At 42.6% G+C, this 26,455-nt stretch overlaps 1 protein-coding gene across 1 annotated transcript in view; it reads right to left on the bottom strand.

Annotated features, from left to right (window-relative positions):
- Window positions 1-26,455, bottom strand: part of LOC137331556 (ephrin type-A receptor 4-like) — a 93,932-nt gene that overhangs the window by 11,055 nt on the left and 56,422 nt on the right. The window contains exons 6-14 of the mRNA XM_067995422.1: window positions 14,501-14,625; window positions 13,789-13,948; window positions 13,054-13,165; window positions 6,675-6,739; window positions 4,622-4,735; window positions 3,911-4,096; window positions 1,722-1,783; window positions 1,384-1,593; window positions 1,120-1,269 (exon numbers count right to left, since the gene is read on the bottom strand). Coding sequence (XP_067851523.1) covers window positions 1,120-1,269; window positions 1,384-1,593; window positions 1,722-1,783; window positions 3,911-4,096; window positions 4,622-4,735; window positions 6,675-6,739; window positions 13,054-13,165; window positions 13,789-13,948; window positions 14,501-14,625 — 1,184 coding nt within the window. The remainder of the gene's footprint in view (window positions 1-1,119; window positions 1,270-1,383; window positions 1,594-1,721; window positions 1,784-3,910; window positions 4,097-4,621; window positions 4,736-6,674; window positions 6,740-13,053; window positions 13,166-13,788; window positions 13,949-14,500; window positions 14,626-26,455) is intronic.

Below are 26,455 nucleotides of genomic sequence, written 5' to 3'. Positions count from 1 at the left end.
ACCTGGACAACATCCAGGCTTGGGCCGATAAGTGGCAAGTAACATTCGCGCCAGACAAGTGCCAGGCAATGGCCATCTCCAACAAGAAAGAGTCTAACCACCTCCCTTGACATTCAATGGCATTGCCATCGCCAAACCCCCCACCATCAACATCCTGGGGGCCAGCATTGACCAGAAACTTAACTGGATCAGCCACATAAATACTGTGGCTACTAGAGCAGGTCAGGGGCTGGGTATTTTGCTGTGAGTGACTCACCTCCTGACTCCCCAAAGCCTTTCCACCATCTACAAGGCACAAGTCAGTGATGGAATACTCTCCACTTGCCTGGATTTGTGCAGCTCCAACAACACTCAAGAAGCTCGACACCATCCAGGGCAAAGCAGCCCGCTTGTTTGGTACCCCATCCACCACCCTAAACATTCACTCCCTTCACCACCGGCACACCGTGGCTGTAGTGTGTATCATCTGCAGGATGTACTGCAGCAACTTGCCAAGGCTTCTTCGACAGCACCTCCCAAACCCGCAACCTCTACCACCTAGAAGGACAAGGGCAGCAGACACATGGGAACAACACCACCTGCACGTTCCCCTCCAAGTCACACCATCCCGACTTGGAAATATATCGTCGTTCCTTCATTGTTGCTGGGTCAAAATCCTGGAACACCCTACCTAACACCACACGGACTGCAGTGGTTCATGAAGGCGGCTTACCACCACCTTCTCAAGGGCAATTAGGGATGGGCAATAAATGCTGGCCTTGCCAGCGACGCCCACATCCCATGAATGAATTTTTAAAAATTAGCAGCAGTGATGGAAGCAGAATCCATAATAACTTTTCAAAGGGAAGCTGATAAGCAATTGAAAAAGAAAAAAAATTACAATTAAAAGGTTTTGGGAAAAGGGCATGGGGATGGGCCTAAGTGGATAGCTTTTTCAGAGAACATGCACGATGGGCCGAATGGCTTTCTGTTCTGTAAATTTCTATGAAGGGAGGCTGCAATTTTAAGAGATTACAATTGAAGAAGAAAAATGATCAGTGTTGAGCACTTTTTAAGCATTTAAATTCATGGGCTATTGAGTCACAAATTAAACAATGGGATTATGCGAAATAAACTTACATCCTGATTGGACATATCCCAGTAAGGCCGTTCTCCATATGACATTACTTCCCACATAACGATTCCATAACTCCAAACATCACTTGCTGAGGTAAACTTGCGGTAAGCAATTGCTTCAGGTGCTGTCCATCTGATTGGGATCTTACCACCCTATAAACGAGAGTTCAGTTATCAGTGAGGAGCTGTCGGTGGACTCCGAAGATCTTACATTGGCTTCCAGCACAAAGTTCTAACTGGTAATTTCTCAAGTGTGAGCTGCCTTACCCGCGTGGTGTAAGCTGCCTCTGGATCATCTTCGAGAACTCGGGACATGCCAAAGTCCGAAACTTTGCAGACTAAATTACTGTTCACTAGAATATTTCGTGCAGCCAAATCTCGGTGCACGTAGCTCATATCAGAGAGATACTTCATTCCCGAGCCAATTCCTCGCAGCATTCCCACCAGCTGAATCACTGTAAACTGGCCATCATTCTTCTGTAAACAATACAAATCACATTCACTTTTGACATACAATGCAGCAAACTAGCAATTAAGATCCTACATTTTGGAAAGTGGTTGTTTCTGAAAAATGCACTTTCTTCGGAGTCTGATGGATGACTCACCCTGAGGAATGCATCCAAAGATCCATTTTCCATGTATTCAGTTATGATCATTACTGGTTTACCTAGAGTTTCAAACGAAAACAGAATTACTTGCCAAATGCATCCATTAATGAGATGAAAATGAGATATAGAGAATTACACTAGCTGTACCTTCATTCATCTTGAGAGATCTAATTTAATTAAAAATGTCAAAATCTATGCCCTAGATGCATAGTAGTCTGGATGATTTATGGAACAACACGTTAGACACCATCTGTCAGATTAACCGTTACTAGCCATGTATTTACAAGGTCTTGTGCAATTTGGAGACTGTCTCCAGGGTTTAGTTGCCTGAAGAAGCTCAGCTTTCCCTCCCTTACTTTACCCTGACTCCAGGGAGCATAATTGCACCTCTTTAGGACATGACATGTTGCCAAATTGATTCCACAAGTCCCCTTTGAAGCTGCTTCTATTCACTGGAGCCGATTTTCATTTTATGGCGCAGGCGGTAAACTGGCGATTACGGATCGGAAGGAAAATCGGGCGGGGGGCATACCAGATGGCCGATCCGCGACCGTCAGTAAACCACCCGCACCAAGAAGGAAAATTACCCCCAAGGGCAGAGGGAGAAATTGCAATGCAAACTTTTAGATGCCAGCGATTTTGATCAATGCGCATTTGCTGAGCCAAACTGCTTACATTCAAATTGAAACGTGATGTTGAACATTATACACATGCATGTAGTTCCTGATACCTTACTGAAGATATTTTTTAAATACACTTTTATTAAAAAGAATAATTTTTTTCTCGCTGACTCCAAATTTCTCTCCTCTTTTCACATCTTACTCGTGTTAGGGTATGGTTCAATAAGGACCAGCAGCCCTCCAGCACCTCATCCAAATGGCCATTCTTCATATGTGAGACCAGCCAGTGTGTGTCAGAAGGCTATTTGGCCATGGGGTGTATCACAGACGAGAGTAATCCTGCCATCACCTGATGCTCACACACCTGCACTTGTTCAGCAGAAGTCACTGGATGACAACTGGAACTAGGAACCCTGACTGAATTGGCTCCCCTTCCCCAGTTCAGGGGTGCTAAGGCCAACTGGAATATTCCCCACTACCACCCCAGCTGAGGCGGCAGAGATTAAGGATTGAACCTGAAACCTCCTTGGTCTATATGGCTCAGTACCACAGCAGGCAGTGCATTTAACAAACAAGCTTACTCTTAACCCCAATTACAAACTTCATCATAGGAATTTCCAAGAAAAGATTTACATTACTCAGGAGATTGATGCACAAGCAGCAGAATCTTTTCAGGGCAGTGAAAAAAAGGTGATTGCACATTTCAGCCTGGCACATGATCCTAGCTATGCAGACCAGGTTGGTATTCACGTCAGGAACAAAAGTTGCTGAAGCGACAGCTTGGAATCAAGTTTGAAAACAATGTTCTGCACTTCATTTGCATTTTCATTTTTGTTTACTAAATATTGTCATTTATCGTACCTATCAAAACCCAGACAGGAGCAGCTGAGATGAATGCTTTATTAAATGACAGTCATTAGAAAAGTGAGAGCTTAGGGAGACTCTGCTCATTACTGTTGGGCACTGTCTGCTGGGAATCAGGCAAAAAGACATAATAGGTCAGCTTTCACATACCGCAAATTTAAATGACAGTTTTTTTTAATTTACTGCCAACTACTTATGCTAATGAATCATTTTCTGTTACAAGTCATCTGTAAACATAGCAGTAATGTTTAATTATTGTAGGTTTTTCTGGATTTTCTGAAGCTCAGTGTATCAGTCGCTGGGGAAGAAAGGAATTCTCATGCAGAATATTTATACTTTCTCATTCTCTCACGGGCGGATAGTCTTAGGTATGGTTTACAAAAAAAAAGAATTGTTTTGCTACTTAATATCGAATTGCTTACCATCTGTTTTCACCTATCCTATGACACCCAGCCCAGTCTGTCATAGTTTCAAAAAATGTCCTGGCCTACGTAGACCTAGATATTAATTTCACTGCAAATCCTAGTACAAGCTGTCTAAGGATAGAATGTCAATTTACACCATAAACTCATTTAAATCTGCCACAAAGATTAATGACTTGTAGTCCAGGGCTTCTTTCTCGTTATTTATCAATACATGTCCATCTGTCATTTTTAGATGAATACATGCAACTTTTATGCTCAGCCCTATCACTGGACTTACATTTTGTGACTACCCCCTCCAGGTGGATGATGTTGGGGTGATCAAACTGGCCCATGATGCTTGCTTCACTCAGGAAATCTCGCCTCTGTTTATCAGTGTAGCCAGCTTTCAGGGTCTTGATGGCAACAGAGATCTCTCTCTTGCCTGGCATTTTCAAACGTCCACTACATACTTCACCAAATTCACCTATGAAGAAGAACGGGGTTAAAAAATTGAGTTATTTATCATAAAAACCTTAACTCAAATCCAGTCCAGACTAATGGGATGAAAGTCTCTTTTATTTGTAAGGCTCTTATGTGGAATGAAGTCGGGCAGTCTTATTCTGATATTTAGTAGGCCTGGGCTCACACTCTAACTGTCCCTACTTTGGCATTAATTGGCAACCTCACTCAGAAAGGTTGCAAGATGGCTGATGTGAGAGACAGAAAACATCTGACGCATGCATTGAGGTAGGTTGTTCTGGGATGAGCAAAGGAAGTTTTACTCTATATCTAAATGTGATATAGAATACCTGACCTTGGGGTGCTTGATCCTGAAACTGGGTGTGCGCTAAACTAAAGTTGTTCCAATCCCGAACATTAACATCCTGACTTTGATGAAGACAAACTTCACGAGAGTTTTTTTTCCCCAAAAATCTTAATTCTTATCGGAAAGCTGATCATAAGTATATTTTCTAGTTCCATTTTTAAATGACCTATCTCAATAACTTACCTACACCAATTACCCTTTCAATCTTTATGCACGATGCATCAATTTCTTTGGCAAATTCACGGACAGCTTGATTGGGATCCTCATAGGTGAAAGGGTCAACATACGTCCTTACTCCTTCAAAATATACAAAAGCATTTTTACTTTTATTACCTCAATTTGCATTATCAGCAGTAAACTATCAAAACTTTGTTATTTTTGCACTATTTTAAAATGTACAGCAAGGTCAACATTTTCCAGGTCATTGAAAGAGAAGAATCTCTCCTCCCTAAATTTCTCCTCTGTTCTCCCCTGCTCTCCTGAAGTACAGCTGCATGTCTCCAGTACCTCATTCCTCATATGTGAGTCCAGATGTGAATGCCAGCTAGCTATTCAACCACAGAAGGTTTATAGCAAGCCCAATCTTGTTTTCATGTGACATCTTGCAGCACGGGTAACTGGATAACAATTTGGAAAAGGAACCCTGGTTGATTTTTGTCCTTCCTTAGCCCAGGGGCCTGAGGTAAACTGTAGAGCCCCAAAACTGCCCTAGTTGAGGTCAGCTAACTCAACACAGGTCAGGCATCTAACCTGGGATCTTCTGATCTATATGCTTTAGTGCTAGGATGGGCAGTGTTTTTACCTACCACAACAACAACAACTTGCATTTATATAGCGCCTTTAAGATAGTAAAATATCCCAAGATGCTTCACAGAAGTGTTATCAAACAAAATTTGACACCAAGCCACGTAAGGAGATAGTAGGACAGGTGACCAAAAGCTTGGTCAAAGAGGTAGGTTTTAAAGAGCGTGTTGAAGGAGGAGAGAGAGGTGGAGAGGCAGAGAGGTTTAGGGAAGGAAGTCCAGAGTATAAGGTTTAGGCAACTGAAGGCACGGCCGCCAATGGTGGAGCGATTAAAATCGAGGATGCGCAAGAGGCCAGAATTGGAGGAGCACAGAGATTTCAGAGGGTTGTTGGGCTGGAGGAGGTTACAGAGATAGGGAGGTGCGTGGCCATGGAGGGATTTGAAAACAAGGATGAGAATTTTTAAATGGAGGCATTGCTGGACCGGGAGCCAACGTAGGTGAGTGAGCACAGGGGTGATGGGCAGAGCAGGAAGAATGATTTCTGGTCTCTATATCGAAAACATTCTTTGTTTTTTTCTTCTTTTACTATTTAACAATACCTTTGTTGAATAGATGTTATGTGTTATAAAGCAGATTTCGGTCTGATGTCGCTTGTGTGAGGCACCTTGGGAATTTTTTTACAATAAAGGTGCTATATAAATGCAAATTGTTGTTACAAAGCAGGCTGATAAAGAATTGAACTGTTGTGATATTACCTTATGATTTGAATGGACATCAGTAATGACATAAACTCGGTACCAATATTGTAACAGACAAAACCACTTGGATTGGAAGCAACACTCATACAGCTATTCTGACTGGACCGTCAAAAACAGTGGTATGCTATGTGTTAGTAATGCATTGGTTTTGGTGTAACACAACAGCCCAGAAACTGGCACGCAGTATGACACCCCATCCCAGAGAGCAGAATTCAGTGTGTGCAGCCTTAGGAAACAAGCTGATCGCTCAGACCACTCCAAATTTCTCCTAACCTCAGAGTACCATTGAATATATACGAGTATAACATGATGGATGCAAGTGAGGTGTCACTAACTTTTGTACTGTTTCAATTCAAATCCCGGGAAAATGGTGCCTGTGAGCCAACTACCTTACGCTGCTGAATCTGGCTCCCTTATCTGGCAGCAGACTCATAAATCCTATTTTTTTGTGGGTTTACAACCTGCCAATGGGACTAGGAAGCTGGATTTAGCACCAGGGACATCAGGAGGCGGGTTGTGGACATCTTCCAAAATAAAATGGCGCCAGTATAAAAGCAGCTATTGCCCTGTATGTTGCTATTATCTACTGTAGTAGAATTAGAACAAAGAGTTAATCTACAATAGCGTGCTCTGTAATATTTTTAACATAAATTGCATAAATGCAAAAAGGCTAATACCTGCATAGTCTTTCTACAAATGCAATAAACTAAAATGTTGCTGATTATCACATACCTTGTCCATTATGTAAATGCTTCTCTTCATCTGCTTCCTGCTTGGCTTTACTGTATTTTCTGCGCCTGCAGGAACAGGGAATAAAGCATGAAGATTAATGACAATGGGGGAAATTAAGAATTCAGGACCACCTGCTTAGTTGAGAATGCACCATATCTTGCTGTTCAAACATTCAATTGTACCTGATTGCCTCATAATTACAGGTCTGAGTCTCACCCTCCCCCCCAGTCCCTACCTGCATGACTGTCACCTGCTGAACTCTGCCTGGGGCATGACCGCTATCATTAACCACTGAGAAAGCTGCAGAACTCATTAGCCAGTCATTGAGCAAGGGAAATGAATGCTAATAGCCGGTTGGAGACTTGGAAAATAAATTGACATTTGGAGATGGCTTACCTGACTAAGCCTGAATGAAATAAGGAAGCCTTTGTAACGGTTTGAATTATGTAATTAGAAAGGTTTATGCGGAATGACAGGGCACAGGTAGAGAGTGCTTTGATAAGCAGCAGGGGTCAGAAAGGCCACTAGGTCTGGAGGTGAGACAGAGGGGGGCATTCTCTTCAGGCTACTGCAGCACAACACAAAAGGGCATTAACATGGTATTTGTGAATTCACTCAATGTGGCAGAGCTGTTGGGGTTTCAAGCTCCAACGCTTTGTTGTTGGTGCCATTATCATTCACAAAAGCAAAGATAATGAACAGAATAAAAGATACCGGGGATGGGTAAACAGTTAGCTGATAACATTGCCAAGCCTCCCACTTTTATCTGCTCTGCTAAAACAAAAAAAAAGGTAACTTTGATTACTGTTGCTTTGATTACTGTAGCATGTTGATGAAAGATTAATTACTGGGATACATTCTATAGCAGATAATTGCTGGTGAAAGGAGTTTTAAACCATAAATCAAGCTTCTACAAAATGAGGTTTATGTTGTTAATTTTGTCAATTTTGATGTAAAGAGACTTTTTCTCGTTCATTTGGGAATGAAGAGCCAAAATAGTTATATAGTATTTTTATACCCAAGGTTAAGAAGTGATGCATTTACATGAAGTCTTTGTTTGCATGTTCAAAAATTGGTTTCGCAAATATCTTTTCATGAAGCTGTTACTCTTTTAATTTATGTGAAGTAATTTACAACCATCAGACAGTACATGTGCTTTACTGATAGAATTCAGTGTGGATCAGATATTTTATTGGTTAAGCCATAAATACGAAGATAGCAATGGGAACAGAAATAAAAGTCACACCATCTAAGTGTGTTTTATGCTAACCAGAATTAATTCTCTGTACACCTGCCCCCCCCCCCCTCTTCCTGCAGTATAAACAGGGCACCTATCTTGAAGACAGTCGTGATTCAAACTGGGGCACAGTTCCAAAGGCATCAGCAGGCTTTGATTGCTCACTCAATTGGCCATCGTTCAAGTGTGAGTCTAGACAGTGAATGTCAGTCGGATATTTGAGTGTGCGGGGTATCACAATGGAGCCTGATTCTGTCCTCATCCACAGGAACCACTGGATAGCAATCAGGAGTGAGAAAACCTTGAGATGCTAAGGCCAGTTGGAGTAACCTACTGCTGAATTCGTTGCAAGTAGCTAATTCAACACAAGCTAGGAATCAAAGCTGGGCCCTTCTTGGTCTGTTTAGCCAAGTATCACACACATTGCTTTTTAAATTTGGATGCCACAGGAGACCATCTTTTAATTCCTACCAATTGAAAAGGACTGATTTGACCTGTCAACTATTCTGTCAGAAGAAGCTGAACTGAACCAGAAGCAGATAGTAGAGGGAGTATTTTAACCGCCCTCCCCCCACCCAGCAGGAACGGTGTGGATGGAAATTAAGGTGGTGGGGAAGTTCAAGCCATGTTCCTGCCCCCTCACCATTTTAACGAGCCTGAAATCAGGTATGGGGAGACTGTCCACCCCAGAGAAGCGGGGCCCAATTTAAATGGCAAAGTCGCATCCCAATGACCAAATGCTAGAGTCTATTATAAAGGATGTGATAATAGAACACTTGGAGTGCATTAACGGGATTGGACAAAGTCAGCATGGGTTTATGAAAGAGAAATCATGCTTAACAAATCTACTGGAGTTTTTTGAGGAGGTAACTAGAAGAATAGATAGGGGAGAACCAGTGGATGTGGTGTACTTGGATTTTCAGAAGGCTTTTGATAAGGTCCCACACAAGAGGTTAGTGTGCAAAATTAAAGCACATGGGATTGGGGGGAATATACTGGCATGGATTGAGAATTGGTTGACAGACAGGAAACAGAGAGTAGGAATAAACGGGTCTTTTTCCTGGTGGCAGGCAGTGACTAGTGGGGAGTATAGCAGGGATCAGTGCTTGGGCGCCAGCTATTCACAATATATATCAATGATTTGGATGAGGGAACTAAATGTAACATTTCCAAGTTTGCAGCCGACACAAAGCTGGGGTGGAATGTGAGCTGTGAGGAGGATGCAAAGAGGCTCCAATGTGATTTTGACAAGTTGGGTGAGTGGGCAAGAACATGGCAGATGCAGTATAACGTGGATAAATGTGAGGTTATCAAACTTTGGTTGTAAAAACAGAAAGGCAGATTATTATCTGAATGGTGATAGATTGGGAAAAGGAGAGGTGCAACGAGACCTGGGTGTCCTTGTACACCAGTCGCTGAAAGCGAGCATTCAGGTGCAGCAAGCAGTTAGGAAGGCGAATGGTATGTTGGCGTTCATTGCAAGAGGATTTGAGTACAGGAACAGGGATGTCTTACTGCAGTTGTACAGGGCCTTGGTGAGACGACATCTGGACTATTGTGTGCAGTTTTGGTCTCCTTATGTGAGGAAGGGTGTCCTTGACATGGAGGGAGTGCAACGAAGGTTTGCCAGACTGATTCCTGGGATGGTAGTGTTATCAGACATATGAGGAGAGAGTGGGTCGACTAGGCCTATATTCACTAGAGTTTAGAAGAATGAGAGGTGATCTCATCGAAACATATAAAATTCTAACAGGACTAGACAGACTAGATGCAAGGAGGATGTTCCCGATGGATGGGGAATCCATAACCAGGAGTCTCAGTCTCAGGATACGGGGTATGCCATTTAGAACCGAGATGAGGAGAAATTTCTTCACTCAGAGTGTGGTGAACCTGTGGAATTCTCTACCACAGAAGGCAGTGGAGGCCAAGTCATTAAATATATTCAAGAAGGTGATAGATATATTTCTTAATGCTAAAGGGATCAAGGGATATGGCGAAAAAGCGGGAACAGGGTACTGAGTTAGACGATCAGCCATGATCATTTTGAATAGCGGAGCAGGCCCGAAGGGCCGAATGGCCTACTGTTGCTCCTATTTTCTATGATTCTATGACGTCATCGTGACGCACTCTCATTTTAACTGCAGGCCCACCTTTCAGCCGCACAGTCTCAAGCCTGCCAGTGAAAGGTGGGAGGCAGCCAGGATCATGGCCATAGGAGGCCCAGGTGTGGAGTTCCTCATGTGTTATTGCTAACTAGGCTTAATTACTGCTTCTAAACTACCAATGCACAAGGGAGTTGAGTTTTATTTATAGTTTAGATTCCCACCCAGGAATGGTAAGGCCATTTGGAGTACCCCACAGCTGCTCAAGACCAGCTAACTCATGTCACACCAGGGATTAAACTGGGACCTTCTTGGCATGTGTAGTCTAGTATAACATTTGATGTATTTTATCTATAAGGAAAGAAAAAATATCAAAATGATACCAGTATGGCATAATGTCCAATACCCTTCTTGCATGATGCTCTTAATTAATCATCTCTAATATCTCCTACCTCTACCTGCAACCACCAGCTCATCACTCTACTGTTATATAGCTTAAGTTGCCCTATAACACTGCTTAGTGTTTTTCTAGGGTCAAGTGGAGATAGTACAAAAATTCCATATGCTCATCATTACAACCTACTGAAATTCTAGTGATAAATCATCAATATTTTCCATTGATCCTCAAATCCTCATCTTCAGTAATTTAAACATGAAAAAGCCACCAAAAAAAAATCAGAACTTAGTTCACACATTTCTTTTCATGCTCAGCTTTTTCTACATCACATCCTGTGTAGTAACAGCACATAGGACACCTGCCTGTAATTTAAAAAAAATTGAAAGTAGCTTTGGTTTATCTCCAGAGTGTCCCTGTCCAATGCTATTACTTATTCCACTATTGACTTGTCCCACAGCCTTGCATACATTTCCCATTTGTTTTTCCCCAGTTTATTACAGATTAGTGCTGCTGTCAATTTTTGGGTTTTGACAGATTAGTTGGCCCACCAGCAGGGAAACAACACTGAAGTTCTCTAAATACAAAGCAATCTTTAAAAGGCAAAGAGCAGAATTCAATTGATTTCTAATCCTTGATTTATTGCAATCCATAAGCATGGCTGTTATCACCAGATTTACGGCTCTTTTGCAGTAATATAAACAGTAGTTCACCTTTGAACACAAGGTAACTGAACCCAGAACAACAATTACTATCTGCACTGGCAAAGTTGCCCCTGACTGCTTGGTCCACCGCCAGTTTTCCTTTGACAATTTTCTGCCTGATACAAAAAAATCAATGAGAGGCCAAAGGTTGACACTTCATTTTCTAAAAGTGATCCATTGAGAGTCAATCGTCAGATCCTGTTTATCAGACACTGGAAATGACAGTATTTATAACACAGAATTATCATCTTCTACACCCAATGAATCTCAATGCACTTAGGTGGCGAATCGTAATTAGAATTCCAATGAATCATGCCATCAATCCTGACTTAAATAATAAAGCCATCAATTTGAATGGATGTGATATTAAGCTATCATGCTTGTCATTACTAGTTCCTATTACAGTGGCTTTTAATACAGATGTCTCACTGAATTATGCTGTCAGTTACTTTTTGCTTTTTTTCCAAAAAGAGCTTCAGGTTAGAATAGCTCTGTATAATTACTATTCACAGTACTATATTCTATATAATGGAACTGCCCGGACGTTTCAAGGTTAAACACAATGATATACAATCAGAGCCATAGCTTGGAAAATATATTTTATGTCAGTAAGCTGCAGAGTATTTTGGAAATTTTAAGAGATCGAGGTAAAATTGTGTTTTGTTTTGAGATGGTTTCCCTAGTGTATGGAAAGAATGTTTTTTTGGTATAGTCAGGCCTAGGGAATAATCGGAGATCTAGAGAATGCTGAAGTCATGAGGGTTTAGACGAGTTTTTCTTTGGTAACATTTTGAAATTTGCTATTTAAAACCTCACACAACCTGCTGTATCCTGGGCATAATATGTTATTACTTTCCAATTGTCTTCCCTCCTTTTCTCACCCTAGGTACAGCTCCAGAGGCACTGGTACCCCTTGCCCTTAGACTAACCCGTCAGTGTTATTGACTCTAATGGAAAAGAAAATCAGTCAGAGTGTAAACCGGGCTGCCGATTCGCTATCACCCATTTCACATGACCACCCAAGACGAATTTCACCCCCATTGTCTATAGAGACCCTCGTACATGAAGATTGGTCACAGCTGAGGGTGAAGAAGAATCATAGCCAAGTGTAATTATGTTCCTGATTTTACACAGACGCATTTTCCAACCAGGGTCTCTGGACAGTAATCCCAGGAGTTAGAAATTTGAGGCCAATTTTAATGCGCCCATGCTATGCTGGTTGAGATCAGCTAACTTAACATAGATCTGGCAATGAACATCCCTGGTGGAAACATCCTACATCTTTTGCAGCTGTGACCATTCTCCATTAGTCCAATGTACTTTTCATGCTCTGAAATCATATTCAATGTGAGTCAAGGTGATCTCAAACAGACAAGACCTTATAGTGTTTACACTCACCTCTATCCAGGATTCATCCTGAATAGTACTGCATTACTAGAACAACAAAAAAATGGTGGGTTTTTCTCAGAGCAGGAAGTGACCAGAGATTCAAGCACCCTTTATATTGTAACTTAGAGGTTCAGCCAACTTTCGACCAGCAGCATCAACAAGTATGAGTTTTTAGTGCTGACTAAAGACATTTTTACTTTGCAGTCCCAATTCAGGGGTAGTAGTGCTATATTGGCCTTCCAGTGCTGCTTTTGCCAGTGTGTACACCCACCCTGTGCCATCCTCCATCAGAAACTGTTCAAAAGCAAAGCTGGTGAATCCACTGGCAATTCACAAGGCCCATGAAAGAAGTAGGTATTCTCTGCTGCTGGAGTCAGTACTTTTATAGTTCCTAGTTCTGCTTGTAGAGGGAAAACAGGACTAATGTAAAGTGCCTTATGAATGGGTTCAGTAATGGCAATGTTTACACCAATAAATCTGTGGCAAGTCCAAATTTTCAGCTGTAGTGGATCTTTGTTCCCTGTGCATTTGCTTAAAGAGCATCAAATCTTACCTTCTGCTTATAACAAAGGCTGAGATCAATATCACCAGTAGAACCGCACTGCCAGCTACTGACACAAGCAAAACAGTGGGGCTGGCACCATCTCCAATGATTGCTGATGGAGCTAGAAATAAACGGAACAAGTACATTAGTTTATTAATCAGCAAATTGGATTTTATCATAGGACAGAAGTCAAAATACTAAAATAATCACAAAGAATACTTTGTTTTAATAAGTACGAGAGCATTGGCGATAAGAAGTTGAATTTAAATGAACATTTATATTATAGCTCCTCCCATGGCTCAGTTGAGAAATGCACTTTATAGGTCTGTCCCAGTTTGGTTCTGCGTCTGCAGTGAGCTACACTGATCTCAGCCAGGGCAAGGGTAGAGGTGTTGCAATTGGTCTCTGAACCCTTCAGCTGGGGAGATGAGAAAAATCAGTCAGAGTTCAGCTACTGATAGCTATCAAGTGATCCCTGCTGGAAAGTGCAGTTCTGCGTACTGGTTGAGGACAATTTCAGCTTCAGCTGTGATGCTGGCATAGTTGAATAGCCTGCTGGCACTCATTGTCTAGGCTGACGCATTAAATGAGGCTCTTGGGCAAGTATCTAGGGAGTGGTTGCTGCCTACAGATCTGTACCCAGCATGACTCAAAATAATATTTGAAATTTCAAAAGAAGCAACTTAAACTGGGAAAATCAATGGGAACAGAATTGACTGAAATGATTTCTAAACTGCTTAATACCTGAGTTTGTTATAAACTGAAATGGGGCACTGAACTCGCCATATCCAGCAGCTGTTCGTGCACGAACATGAAACATGTAGGCTGTCAAGGGGTTCAGGCCCTTGATTTCTGTGCTCCTCGCGAGAGTTTTAACAATCCTGTAACTGCGTTCATTCTGATCCTGTACAAAGATATAAACCACAAAGTGTGTTAGAAGGGGAACAGTTAAAACAATGGGCTGGCACTCAAACTGGAGTAAAAGGCATTAGCTTTGTCTTCAGGATGTGCGCATATTAGAGAAGAAAGGGGATGTCCTGTGTTTACTGCTTAGTGTGCTGTTAATGTTCCATTCATAAAGCCAAAGCAAGATAGGTTTGAAGACACGGTCTTTGCAAAGACTGCTTTTACAAGATGCACAGAATGGGCAACACAGAAAAGGTGGCTATAAGTAATCTGTATTATAACTGGAGTTGTTAAAGTGAGAAGCTGTTGTATTGTAAATTCTAATAGGAAGGATACTGACACAATCTTCAGCTTGTAGTGGAACTACAACTAGTAGAGATGAGCTTATTAAACACCTATCTATTGTTAGCTACTATTTTTATTATTAATCTACAGCCCTCCCTGGATCTTAAGGAGAACTTTGAATGGAAATTAATCATTTCAAAGACTGAGAGATCCTAACGGCACAAATATTAAATGTTGACAGTTTGAGATATCGACCACTACTAACCTTTTCATAGTATTTGATCTCGTATTCTAGAATTACACCATTTGGTCGCTCAGGTTCTTGCCAGACCAAAGAAACACCATGTCTTGTTATCTCCTTAGCTTGTATTATGCCAACTGAAGATGGAGCTGAAAGGAATAAATACACCAGTTTACTTTTATAACCTAACTGACAAGCTAAAGAAAAGACCTCAAATATAATTAACCCTTTTTACACGCTAATCATTGTGGAGACAAAAGAAGTTTCAAAATGACTGCTCTTTAGTGAAGGAAGAGACTTAAAAATCTTTTCTTATTGTATTGGGGAGTTTCCAGACAGGCTGTGTTCTTGGACAGGTATTTCTGAAAACTCCACACTGATCCAATGGTTTGCCATTTCCCAAATATTCATGTTTTGTAATCCATGAAGTTTTGTACATTATGAACCTAAAAACGTTTACACCAGGCTTCAAAACGGGAACAAAATAGTAGTCCCACCTTAAAGAGGAACGCCTGACCACAATGAGCTAGGCTTTCATTTTTAAGAATGTTGAGTATCTGAGCAGCCCATTCAAAGGTCAGTTGATTAACACAACCTTCTGTAGCTCATGGAAGTGAATTCTCATTGATTGCAGATTGATTCCTGGCTGTCAGAATAGGCCTAGCCCCTTGCTGTTATTTGCCAGTATCACTAGATGCAATGATGTACTGGAATCAACTACGTTTGTCTGGTAGAGCCTGTCTTTTCATCCAAAGCATGCTGCCATGCATTCCAACTTCTCTGACTAGAAAAAGTTCATCACATGCAGACAGAAGTAAACAGAGAACAATTGTCACAGCTTTCCACACCAAATATTCTCAGGACAGACTTATCAAAGAGCACAATGGTTAAAATGGTAGCTTAACAGGAATTATTAAGTTAATCAATAGGATTAATATTATAAATGGAATAATAGAAATCTGTAACGTTTGACAATTTTTGCTATGTATTGGAAACAATATTTTGTAGCTACTTAATTCCATTTCCAATATACTTATCATTAGTCAACTCAACAACCATTCACTTATCTCCATGTACTTTGGTGGATAACCTTCAAGCAAATATTTGAGACAGTTATAACAAAGGAACAACATGAGTATTCTGGTTTAGGGAAGAGAAGATCAGCTAGAGTTCCCAAACTTGATCGCTAGTTCACGGTACATGCTGGAACTGTCAGGTGAGGACAGTATATCAGGCTCAGCTGTGATGCCTCCATGTTTGAATAGCCTGCTTAAGCTCACTGATCGAAGTACCAAAGGCAACCAGCACCCAAAATGTCACACCCCAGTCAAGAGTCAATGCCTGGAGAAAGGGTGGGAAAAATTTGATGAAGAAAAACAAAAGCAAATCCAAAAAAGAGGCATTGACATCCTATATTTTACATCTGCTTATAGTACAGTACTTAATATTCTTTTTCTTCTAGTTTGCCCCCTATGGCCTGCATCATTACTGCTCTGAAAAGATTTGAAGTAAAATCTAAGCTGATGGTATGTTACAATGAAAAACATTAGCAGATGGCTGGAATATGTCTTTCTAGTATTTCATTTTAACAAAATGCAGCACAGACTGGAATTCTCACTTTGTTCCTTCCAAAACTCTCCCCATCTGCTTCTTGGACAGCGCTCCCTGCAGATGTGAACAAACTCATTTGGCTGCATCTACTTCCTCAATAACCTGCTATTCAACACCTCCAGCAGATTTATTGCTGCCCTTCTGAGCCCATGACTTCCATTTCCAATATAGGAGAGAAGAAGCAGCTTCATTCTCTGTGAGTGCTGTAAAGTAATTCTTCGAGCACCAATAAGTACAGAATCAGAACCAGTTGGAGCTGCCCCAGAGACCTAGATAACTGATCCATTAAAGAATCAAAGTAAGATAATTCTGTGACACATTTAAACTCCTGTTAGTTTTACTCTGTGTGGTTAATCATATTTGCCATGGTAAGAACATTGACAACAGTGGCAAGGGCGGACTGCCCACATGGGAAATCTCAAGATGTCCTGAGCGCCCACATTAATGGTTCCATATTATCAACACCTCCCCCCACCTTTCCGTGAGAAGCCCGAAAAATTCCACTTACTTTCGGAGGAGCCAGTCCACCCCTGATTGTAGGAGAGAGTGGATAGCCCCTGACTTTTGGAACAAGGTATACAGAATCAACCTTTTCTGATCTAAATGGGTGAGTCTTGGAGTAAGTAAAGCTGGACAGGTTTGTGTTATTAAAACATTCCCATGGGGCTCCTCTGATGGCTCAGTGGATAAATGCATCACCTGGTATGACATTTAGAAATACAAACAAGGAGGAATCCTGGTTCAATCCTTGGTTTGACCTTAGCCAGGGCAAAGGTGGGGGGCACTACAATTGGACTAAGTGTACATGGGTTAGGTAGGTGAGGGAGGTTAGGTAGGTGAAGGGGGTTAGAAGTTCCACCAGGATTCCCACTCCCGATCATGAACGAATGGCCCCTGCAGGAAATTCTGCCTCCAAGGACAATTGGTGAGGAAAGGATCAGACTGCACTGTGATGTACAGTATGATTGTATTTCTTGCTGTCGGATCTCACATATTGAGTGAGGAGAGGAACGCTGGCATCTGTCAATCAAATACGAGTCATTGCTTTCAAGCCAGAAGAGAGCAAGAGTGAAATTTGGGGGAGAGAAAAATGCTGCCACAGTGTTCAAATTTTGAAATGGGAGATGGAAGATATGGACAGGACCTAGCACTTCCCCTCAACTACTGATAGATAATTCACTTCAATTATATTGTATGGGAAATGTAAGGAATCTTACAACACCAGGTTATAGTCCAACTGTTTTATTTGAAAATCACAAGCTTTCGGAGGCTTTCTCCTTCGTCAGGTGAAGTGTGGGATTCCTTAAACGTTACCGCATTTATAGTCAGAAAACAATACCTGGTGATTACAGATAATCTTTCCAACTGCCCGTTGTCAAGGCAATCAAAGTGTTCAGACAGAGAGATGTTACCTACAGGACCACCGAATATACAAACGGCCAGAACAAAAGACAGAGTCTGGCCGTTTGTATATTCGGTGGTCCTGTAGGTAACATCTCTCTGTCTGAACACTTTGATTGCCTTGACAACGGGCAGTTGGAAAGATTATCTGTAATCACCAGGTATTGTTCTCTGACTATAAATGCGGAAACGTTCAAGGAATCCCACACTTCACCTGACGAAGGAGAAAGCCTCCGAAAGCTTGTGATTTTCAAATAAAACAGTTGGACTATAACCTGGTGTTGTAAGATTCCTTACATTTGTCAACCCCAGTCCATCACCGGCATCTCCACATCATTGTATGGGAAATTATAGGTAATGTGCATTGATACAGTATTTCTGGAATTAACATTAGATAGAGTGAGGCTTTGCAAAAATTATGCTACTGTATTTAACTGGAAATATATTAGCGCCCAAGTCGACTTTACAGTGACAATGACTTACAAAGCATATATTTTATATTGTGCACATCAGCAGCTTACTTGCAAGACGGAAAATGTAGAATTGATATTATTTTCAATTTCAGATATTAATCTTGAGGGGGTTTTCACATTCCTGCATTAAAATATACTTCTGCTAAGCAAAACATTGTTGGTTTGTTTCTGCCAATTCAGTCCATCAAATGCCAGTGTTTTCTTAAAATCTGGTAATGAAGACTTATGACCTGCCAAGAGAAACATGGCATGCTACTGCATACATTTCCTTCAGAGTTAGCCTTGATTCTAAACTAAACATCAAAACAAAGCATTCTGCTGGACAGCAATTTGCAAGTGACAAGTTTTTAAAGAAAAGCTGCATTTTCAATATTGTTTGAATGTTTCATGTTATTTTGTTACATAACTGCATGATTTTTGTTAATTGAGTTGCAAAAATAAAATCAAATAGCAAAGAAGGAAAATTTTTTTGTCGCTTAAAATCGAATCAAAACTCATTCACTTTTCCAGTTTTAAAAAATTACAATGCATTGAACAGAATCCTAATACAAACCAAGAGGGAAGGAGTTAATCTATTACTGAACCTTTCAGTCAAGAAATACAACCCATCGATCATTTTGCTGGAACTGCTGTTCTGTTCCAGTAAATAGATTTGGTCGAAATATGTCATCTGTACTTCTAATGTGTTATGGCTATCTTTAACAATTAAGCACTGCCATTTGTGTTCTCAAATCAATCATGTCAAAACAAATCAGCAAAAAATGAATTTGAGAACCTCAAGGGACATGGAAAGTATAGAACAATTTGGATTTTTACTCTTAAGTGAGCAGCACAAGGCTAGAAACAGCTGGTTTTAGCAATTTTCATGTTTCTTGACCTTTGTTCCTGACTGATGCCTTCCTCTGTATCTCATGTTAATTCCAGTAATTCTGTATCAACACACATTACATATTGTCTACATACAATTCTGTGTCGATATAGAGTTACTGCAGTTAATTAAAGGATATGGAATGATGGATAAATGGGGAGGAGTTGTAAAAAGGTAGTAGCATGACTGAAGGGCTCATATGACATAAAGCTTAAGGGTGAACCTGAAGCTATTTCTAAACATCATTTGAACCCCGCGCCCCCCCCACCCCCCACAACATTGATATCAATGATTTGGATGAGGGAACTAAATGTAACATTTCCAAGTTTACAGACGACACAAAGCTGGGGTGGAATGTGAGCTGTGAGGAGGATGCAAAGAGGCTCCAATGTGATTTTGACAAGTTGGGTGAGTGGGCAAGAACATGGCAGATGCAGTATAACATGGATAAATGTGAGGTTATCCAATTTGGTTGTAAAAACAGAAAGGCACATTATTATCTGAATGGTGATAGATTGGGAAAAGGGGAGGTGCAACATGACCTGGGTGTCCTTGTACACCAGTCACTGAAAGCGAGCATTCAGGTGCAGCAAGCAGTTAGGAAGGCGAATGGTGTGTTGGCCTTCATTGCAAGAGGATTTGAGTACAGGAACAGGGATGTCTTACTGCAGTTATACAGGGCCTTGGTGAGACCACATCTGGAGTATTGTGTGCAGTTTTGGTCTCCTTATCTGAGGAAGGATATCCTTGCCATGGAGGGACTGCAACAAAGGTTTACCAGACTGATTCCTGGGATGGCAGGACTGACATATGAGTAGAGATTGTGTCAACTAGGCCTATATTCACTAGTAAACAATTTTACAACACCAAGTTATAGTCCAGCAATTTTATTTTAAATTCACAAGCTTTCGGAGGCTTCCTCCTTCGTCAGGTGAACGATGTGAAAATGACGAAGGAGGAAGCCTCCGAAAGCTTGTGAATTTAAAATAAAATTGCTGGACTATAACTTGGTGTTGTAAAATTGTTTACAATTGTCAACCCCAGTCCATCACCGGCATATATTCACTAGAGTTTAGAAGAATGAGAGGTGATCTCATCGAAACATATAAAATTCTAACAGGACTAGACAGACTAGATGCAGGGAGGATTTTCCCGATGGCTGGGGAGTCCAGAACCAGGGGTCACAGTCTCAGAATACGGGTATGCCATTTAGAACCAAAATGAGGAGAAATTTCTTCACTCAGAGGGTGGTGAACCTGTGGAATTCTCTACCACAGAAGGCAGTGGAGGCCAAGTCATTAGATGTATTCAAGAAGGAGATAGATATATTTCTTAATGCTAAAGGGATCAAGGGATATGGGGAAAAAGTGGGAACAGGGTACTGAGTTAGACGATCAGCCATGATCATTTTGAATGGCAGAGTAGGCCCGAATGGCCTACTCTTGCTCCTATTTTCTATGTTTCTATGCAACCCGTGATTGGGACTAGCTTAGTGGTATAAACTGGGCGACATGGACATGTTGGGCCGAAGGGCCTGTTTCCATGTTGTAACTTCTTTGAGTCTATGTTGCTGCCTTTAACTCTTATTTAATCAGTTAATTCTTAAAATACCAATCAGTTTAATCTTATTCATAAAGATTGTCAATTCCCGTTAAGTTGCCTCATGGCTTGGGCAAGGGTGATGTCATTGAATGCATATTACAAGCCTTTGTGACATGAATAAAAGGTACTTTTATATTAAAGGAATTCAGCCGATAGCAGACACACTGTTCCCCCTACATTGGCTGCACTTCATGTGTAAGCACCCCAACCCAATAGCATTGTAGATCCACCAAAATGTGGTCTCTCAATCTGCCATCAGTTTAAGGTTGCCTTGGCCTTTAAAGTGTGAGAGTGAGTGAGTGTGGGAAAACACGAATGAGAATGAACTATTTTTCAGATAGTGGAAAAACCACTAACAATGTTTACAAAGCTGTGCTGAGTTAGTTGATCTTAGTTGGGGTGATGGGAGGCGCACTATAATCAGCTTCAGCACACATGGACTGGGGGGAGAGGGTGGGATGGTGAATCTGCCTTGCTTCCCATCCTTGATCACAATGCAGTGACTCCTGCTGGGAAATATGAATGTGGATTGCAGGTGAGGGCATGATTGGATATGCACTAGCCTGCTGGAAATCACTTTCTAAGCTCTCTTGTGAAAAATGGTCAGTTGAAATGGTCAAAATTCAAAATGTTAGGTTCAATTTCCGTCTCTAATTTAGGTCTCTAATTTAGTTACAAAGCTCTGTGTTTTAGTGAGAGCTGCTTGGTTATTTGTTGTATGTTTAGTTATTAGGTTTCACTGTCAGAAATTTATGCAATGAATTTGGTTTTTAAAATTTTATCACAGTAACTATACAATGACGTTTTCCTAAATTAGAGACAGAAATTGAACCTAACATTTTGAATTTTGACCATTTCAACTGACCATTTTTCACAGGAGAGCTTAGAAAGTGATTTCCAGCAGGCTAGTGCATATCCAATCATGCCCTCACCTGCAATCCACATTCATATTTCCCAGCAGGAGTCACTGCATTGTGATCAAGAATGGGAAGCAAGGCAGATTCACCATCCCACCCTCTCCCCCCAGTCCATGTGTGCTGAAGCTGATTATAGTGCGCCTCCCATCACCCCAACTAAGATCAACTAACTCAGCACAGACTGGGGATCAAACCTATGACTTTTCTGGTCTGTACGGCTCAATACCATGCTGATTGGGTGCAAAGAAAAGAAAAAAAAATGAATTGCATTTATTTTTTAAAAATTCGTTCATGGCATGTGGGCGTCGCTGGCAAGGCCAGCATTTATTGCCCATCCCTAATTGTCCTTGACAAGGTGGTGGTGAGCCGCCTTCTTGAACTGCTGCAGTCCGTGTGATGAAGGTTCTCCCACAGTGCTGTTAGGTAGGGAGTTCCAGGATATTGACCCAGCGTCAATGAAGGAACGGCGATATATTTCCAAGTTGGGACGATGTGTGACTTGGAGGGGAACGTGCAGGTGGTGTTGTTCCCATGTGCCTGCTGCCCTTGTCCTTCCAGGTGGTAGAGGTCGCGGGTTTGGGAGGAGCTGTTGAAGAAGCTTTGTGAGTTGCTGCAGTGCATCCTGTGGATGGTACACACTGCAGCCACGGGGCACTGGTGGTGATGGAAGTGAATGTTTAGAGTGGTGGATGGAGTGCCAATCAAGCGGGTTGCTTTGTCCTGGATGGTGTCGAGCTTGTTCAGTGTTGTTGGAGCTGCACTCATCCAGGCAAGTGGATAGTATTCCATCACACTCCTGACTTGTGCCTTGTAGATGGTGGAAAGGCTTTGGGGAGTCAGGAGGTGAGTCACTTGCCGCAGAATACCCAGCCTCTGACCTGCTCTTGTAGCCACAGTATTTATGTGGCTAGTCCAGTTAAGTTTCTGGTCAATGCTGACCCCCAGGATGTTGGTGGTGGGGGAGTCGGCGATGGTAATGCCGTTGAATGTCATGGGGAGATGGTTAGATTCTCTCTTGTTGGAGATGGTCATTGCCTGGCACTTGTCTGGCATGAATGTTACTTGCCACTTACGAGCCCAAGCCTGGATGTTGTCCAGATCTTGCTGCATACAGGCACGGACTGATTCATTATCTGAGGGGTTGCGAATGGAACTGAACACTGTGCAACCATCAGCGAACATCCCCATTTCTGAGCTTATGATGGAGGGAAGGTCATTGATGAAGCAGCTGAAGATGGTTGGGCCAAAGACATTGCCCTGAGAAGCTCCTGCAGCAATGTCCTGGGGCTGAGATGATTGGCCTCCAACAACCATTACCATCGTCTTTTGTGCTAGGTATGACTCCAGCCTCTGGAGAGTTTTCCCCCTGATTCCCATTGACTTCAATTTTACTAGGGCTCCGTGGTGCCACACTCGGTCAAATGCTGCCTTGATGTCAAGGGCAGTCACTCTCACCTCACCTCTGGAATTTAGCTCTTTTGTCCTTTTTTGGACAAAGGCTGTAATGAGGTCTGGAGCCGAGTGGTCCTGGTGGAACCCAAACTGAGCATCAATGAGCAGGTTATTGGTGAGTAAGAGACGTTTGATAGCACTGTCAACGACACCTTCCATCACTTTGCTGAGGATTGACAGTAGACTGATGGGGCGGTAATTGGCCAGATTGGATTTGTCCTGCTTTTTGTGGACAGGACATACCTTTCACCTTTCATATATAATGCCTTTCACGGCCTCAGGCCATCCAAAAGTGCTTTACAGCCAATTAGGTACTTTTGAATTGTAAGGCTCGATTTTAGCACCTGTGATAGGGTGCGTTGGTGGCGGGGGGGGGGGGGGGATTACGAAAATCGGGGATTCCCAGGGCAGGTTGGGAGCCCGGCTCCAACCCGCCCCATTTCCGGGTTCCCCAGTGACGCGCTGACATGCGCGCGCAGCCCCCACATGTGGGACTCCCGCCGGCAATTAAAGCCGGCGGGGTGCTACTTAAGGTAATTGAACAGGTACTTTTAGGTTGTTTATAGACCTGATTGACCTGTTATATTAGCAGGGATGGGATTTTGCAATGAACTGAGACTGTTTCCCGTACTGGGGGAAACACTCCAGTTCAAATGGACGTGTTGCAGCCATCAGCCTGTGGCAGCTGCAAAGGTCCATTTGACAGGTAGGGAGGGGGGGGGGGGGGGGAGACCCTCACTCATTGCAGGAGGCCACTCTGTCACTTTGGACAAAGTTTGGCCTCCACCACCCTCCTCCTGACAATCAAATTCACCAACCTGCACACTTACCCCGGTGTCCAGAGACATGTACCTACCTTGTGGACCCCCTCAGATGTACATCTTCCGGATGGGGGCCACCCTAGCTGCAGTCACGACCTCCTCGGAGGGCGAACAGCATCACCAGCCTCGCCGGCCACGCCGTCCACCTCTGACACGTGGAGCTCCACAACACAGTGCTGTGACACATCCACCTGCACAGCTGAGGGAGGGCAACCGCAGAGAGAGATGCCTCGCAGAGGGCACTACCCTCGCCACAGGGTCGACAGACCGAGGCTCAGCTTCCTGGACCTCTCTGAGCAGCAGAGCACACGGAGGCTCAGAGTCACTCGACATGTAGTCGTGGACATCTGCAGCCTCCTTCATGCCGAGCTGCTCCTGGCTGGCCCGAGCACCATCTTCTTACCTGTCGCTGTGAAAGTCACTACTGCCCTTAACAACTTCTCCTCCGCATCCTTCCAGGGTGGCACCGGGGACATTGTCGACGTCTCTCAGTCGTCTGCACAAAAGAGTCCTGCAAATACACCTACACCCACTCTGCAGTGACACAATGGGTGGCATCAGTTGTGGGTCATCATTGTGATCCTCAGGAAAGGGCATTATTGCAAAAACCAGACAAGATTCGCAAAGACGTGACAGTAGTGGTGCCAATATAATATGTAATGTGAGTTGATCAGAAATTAAATATAAGTAAAAACCACGACAAACCCTCAAACACCCTTGTGCATCCCCTTCATGCTCACGACACGTTTGTCTTACGCTTCCTACTACACATATGTGATGCATGCCCTGTGGCTGCAGCACAGGTAGTGGCAGGTTGGGTGCGGCTGACTGTGAAAGAGATGCATGAGAGGGTGAGTATGAGATAGAGCCATGAGATTGTATGAGGATTGGGTTGAGTGGTAGTGGCGGGATGAGTACTGGCGAGGTGAGTAAGTGCAGGTAAATTGAGGATGTGGTTTGAGTGGGTGTGAGGAGTGATGTGACAGAGTAGTGTTGGCTGTGCAGAAGGAGATGTGGGGTGGGGGCAGTGATGTGGCAGACGGAGTGTCGGGGAATGAATAAGTGTACTCACTTTGGCTGACCTACTTAGGTCATTGCAGCGCCTCCTGCACTGTATGCAGGTGGGCGATATGTTGGTGGTGCAGGTGACCTCCTCTGCCACCTCGAGCCAGGCCTTCTTGGTGGCAGAGGCAGGCTGCTTCCTCCCGTCCGCCGGGGGGAAGATGTCTGTCCTCCCCCTCTTCCTCACCCCATCCAATAATACCTGGAGTGAGGCATCATTAAACCTGGGAGCAGCCTTCCCCCTGGGCTGCTCCATGCTGTAATTTTTCCTATTTCTTGCAGCATCAGTCAGTGGAGGACTGCCCCTTTAAATAGAGCTCCTCCAGCTGACAGACCTTACTGCGCATGCGCAGTCCACCCGCCGCGCAGCTTAGCAGCGGGGAACCCGGAAAAACAGGTAAGTGGATCCAATCAGCCTGCGATTGCTCGTGGGGCAGACTGATTTCACCGGGCGCGTTACCTACGCGCCCAATCGACCCCCCCGCCGCCATGGTAATATCGGGCCCGTAGTCACCGTTGTAATGTAGGAAATGTGGCTGCCAAAATGCACATGGGTTTAACATTTCATCCAAAAGACGGCATCTCCGACAGTGCAGCACTCCCTCAGTTTTGCACTGAGGTGTCAGCCTAGATTATGTGCTCAACTCTCTGGAGTGGGACTTGAACCCATAACCTTCTGACTCAGAGACGAGAGTGCTACCATTGAACCAAGGTTGACACAATTTATTTATCAATTGAGCAGTTGGAGAGCAGCAGTGTAGATCATTTTTTTAAATAGGAAACCAGCTAAGTCAAATGTCCCTACTTGTTAAACATCAGCCCATGTGCATCTGTAATTCCTGAACTGCCTGAAAGTTCTTTGTGCATGTTGCAATGGCTCACACATCGCTAAAAAGAACCAGCACTGAATTTCTGTTGTGCTTACTGAATTTTTAAAAAATACCCTGGAAGTATTTCCAGAAAACATTGCTGAATATTCTGATTTAGAATCTCACCGCAAAAATAATTTTAAAGATTAAAAATAAAATAATTTTTGAATCCAAAACGAGAGTTCATTTTTGACTATCAATGTAATCATTTAAAAAATGAAAACCACAGGACTTAGTTCTAATTCACAAATTAAGAACACATCTGGGATATATGGAACTAAGTGCCTTGGGATGTTTTTCTATGTTAAAAGCATTATATAAATGTACTGTATTGTGCGAAGTGATAGGGGGTTATCGTTACCTCAGCCTTTATAAACAACCACCATTTTTTTTCTGCTTTGAGGTAAATATTTCCCAAAATATCTGGATGGAAACTAATTAGATTTTAACCTCCTTAGTCTTTTAAGTGTGGAACGTCTTATGGTTGTTTGGTTAGCCAGTTTTCCTATTTTGTTGTATGCAGGGTCATGTGGCTGCAAAAGGACACACCAGGCCAGACAAGCTGCTTGTAAAAACAAGCAAACCAAGTCAACCTTAAAAGGTGAATAGTTACCTGGGTTTCTGCATGCACACCTCAAACCTGTAAACCAATCTAAACAAGATTTCTTTACTTTGTCCACTTTAAACAGATGAGATACACCAATAACACTCATTCACAGGGAGTCCGAACAATTCATGTTAAACTTTTATCAGCATCACAAAGCACTAGTACCATTTCAGCACCATGCTGGTATGAATAAACTGTACACTTACAAAAGAAGTGGCTTTCTCCTCAGAGAAAATAATCATTTCTAAGAAATTGATACTCGTGGTAATAAGCTGTGGTTCACACAAAAAATCTGA

This window comes from Heptranchias perlo, chromosome 13 (assembly GCF_035084215.1).
Source record: "Heptranchias perlo isolate sHepPer1 chromosome 13, sHepPer1.hap1, whole genome shotgun sequence".
In the NCBI taxonomy this organism is placed as follows: Eukaryota; Metazoa; Chordata; class Chondrichthyes; order Hexanchiformes; family Hexanchidae; genus Heptranchias; species Heptranchias perlo.
This window is presented reverse-complemented; position numbering and strand designations above follow the sequence as displayed.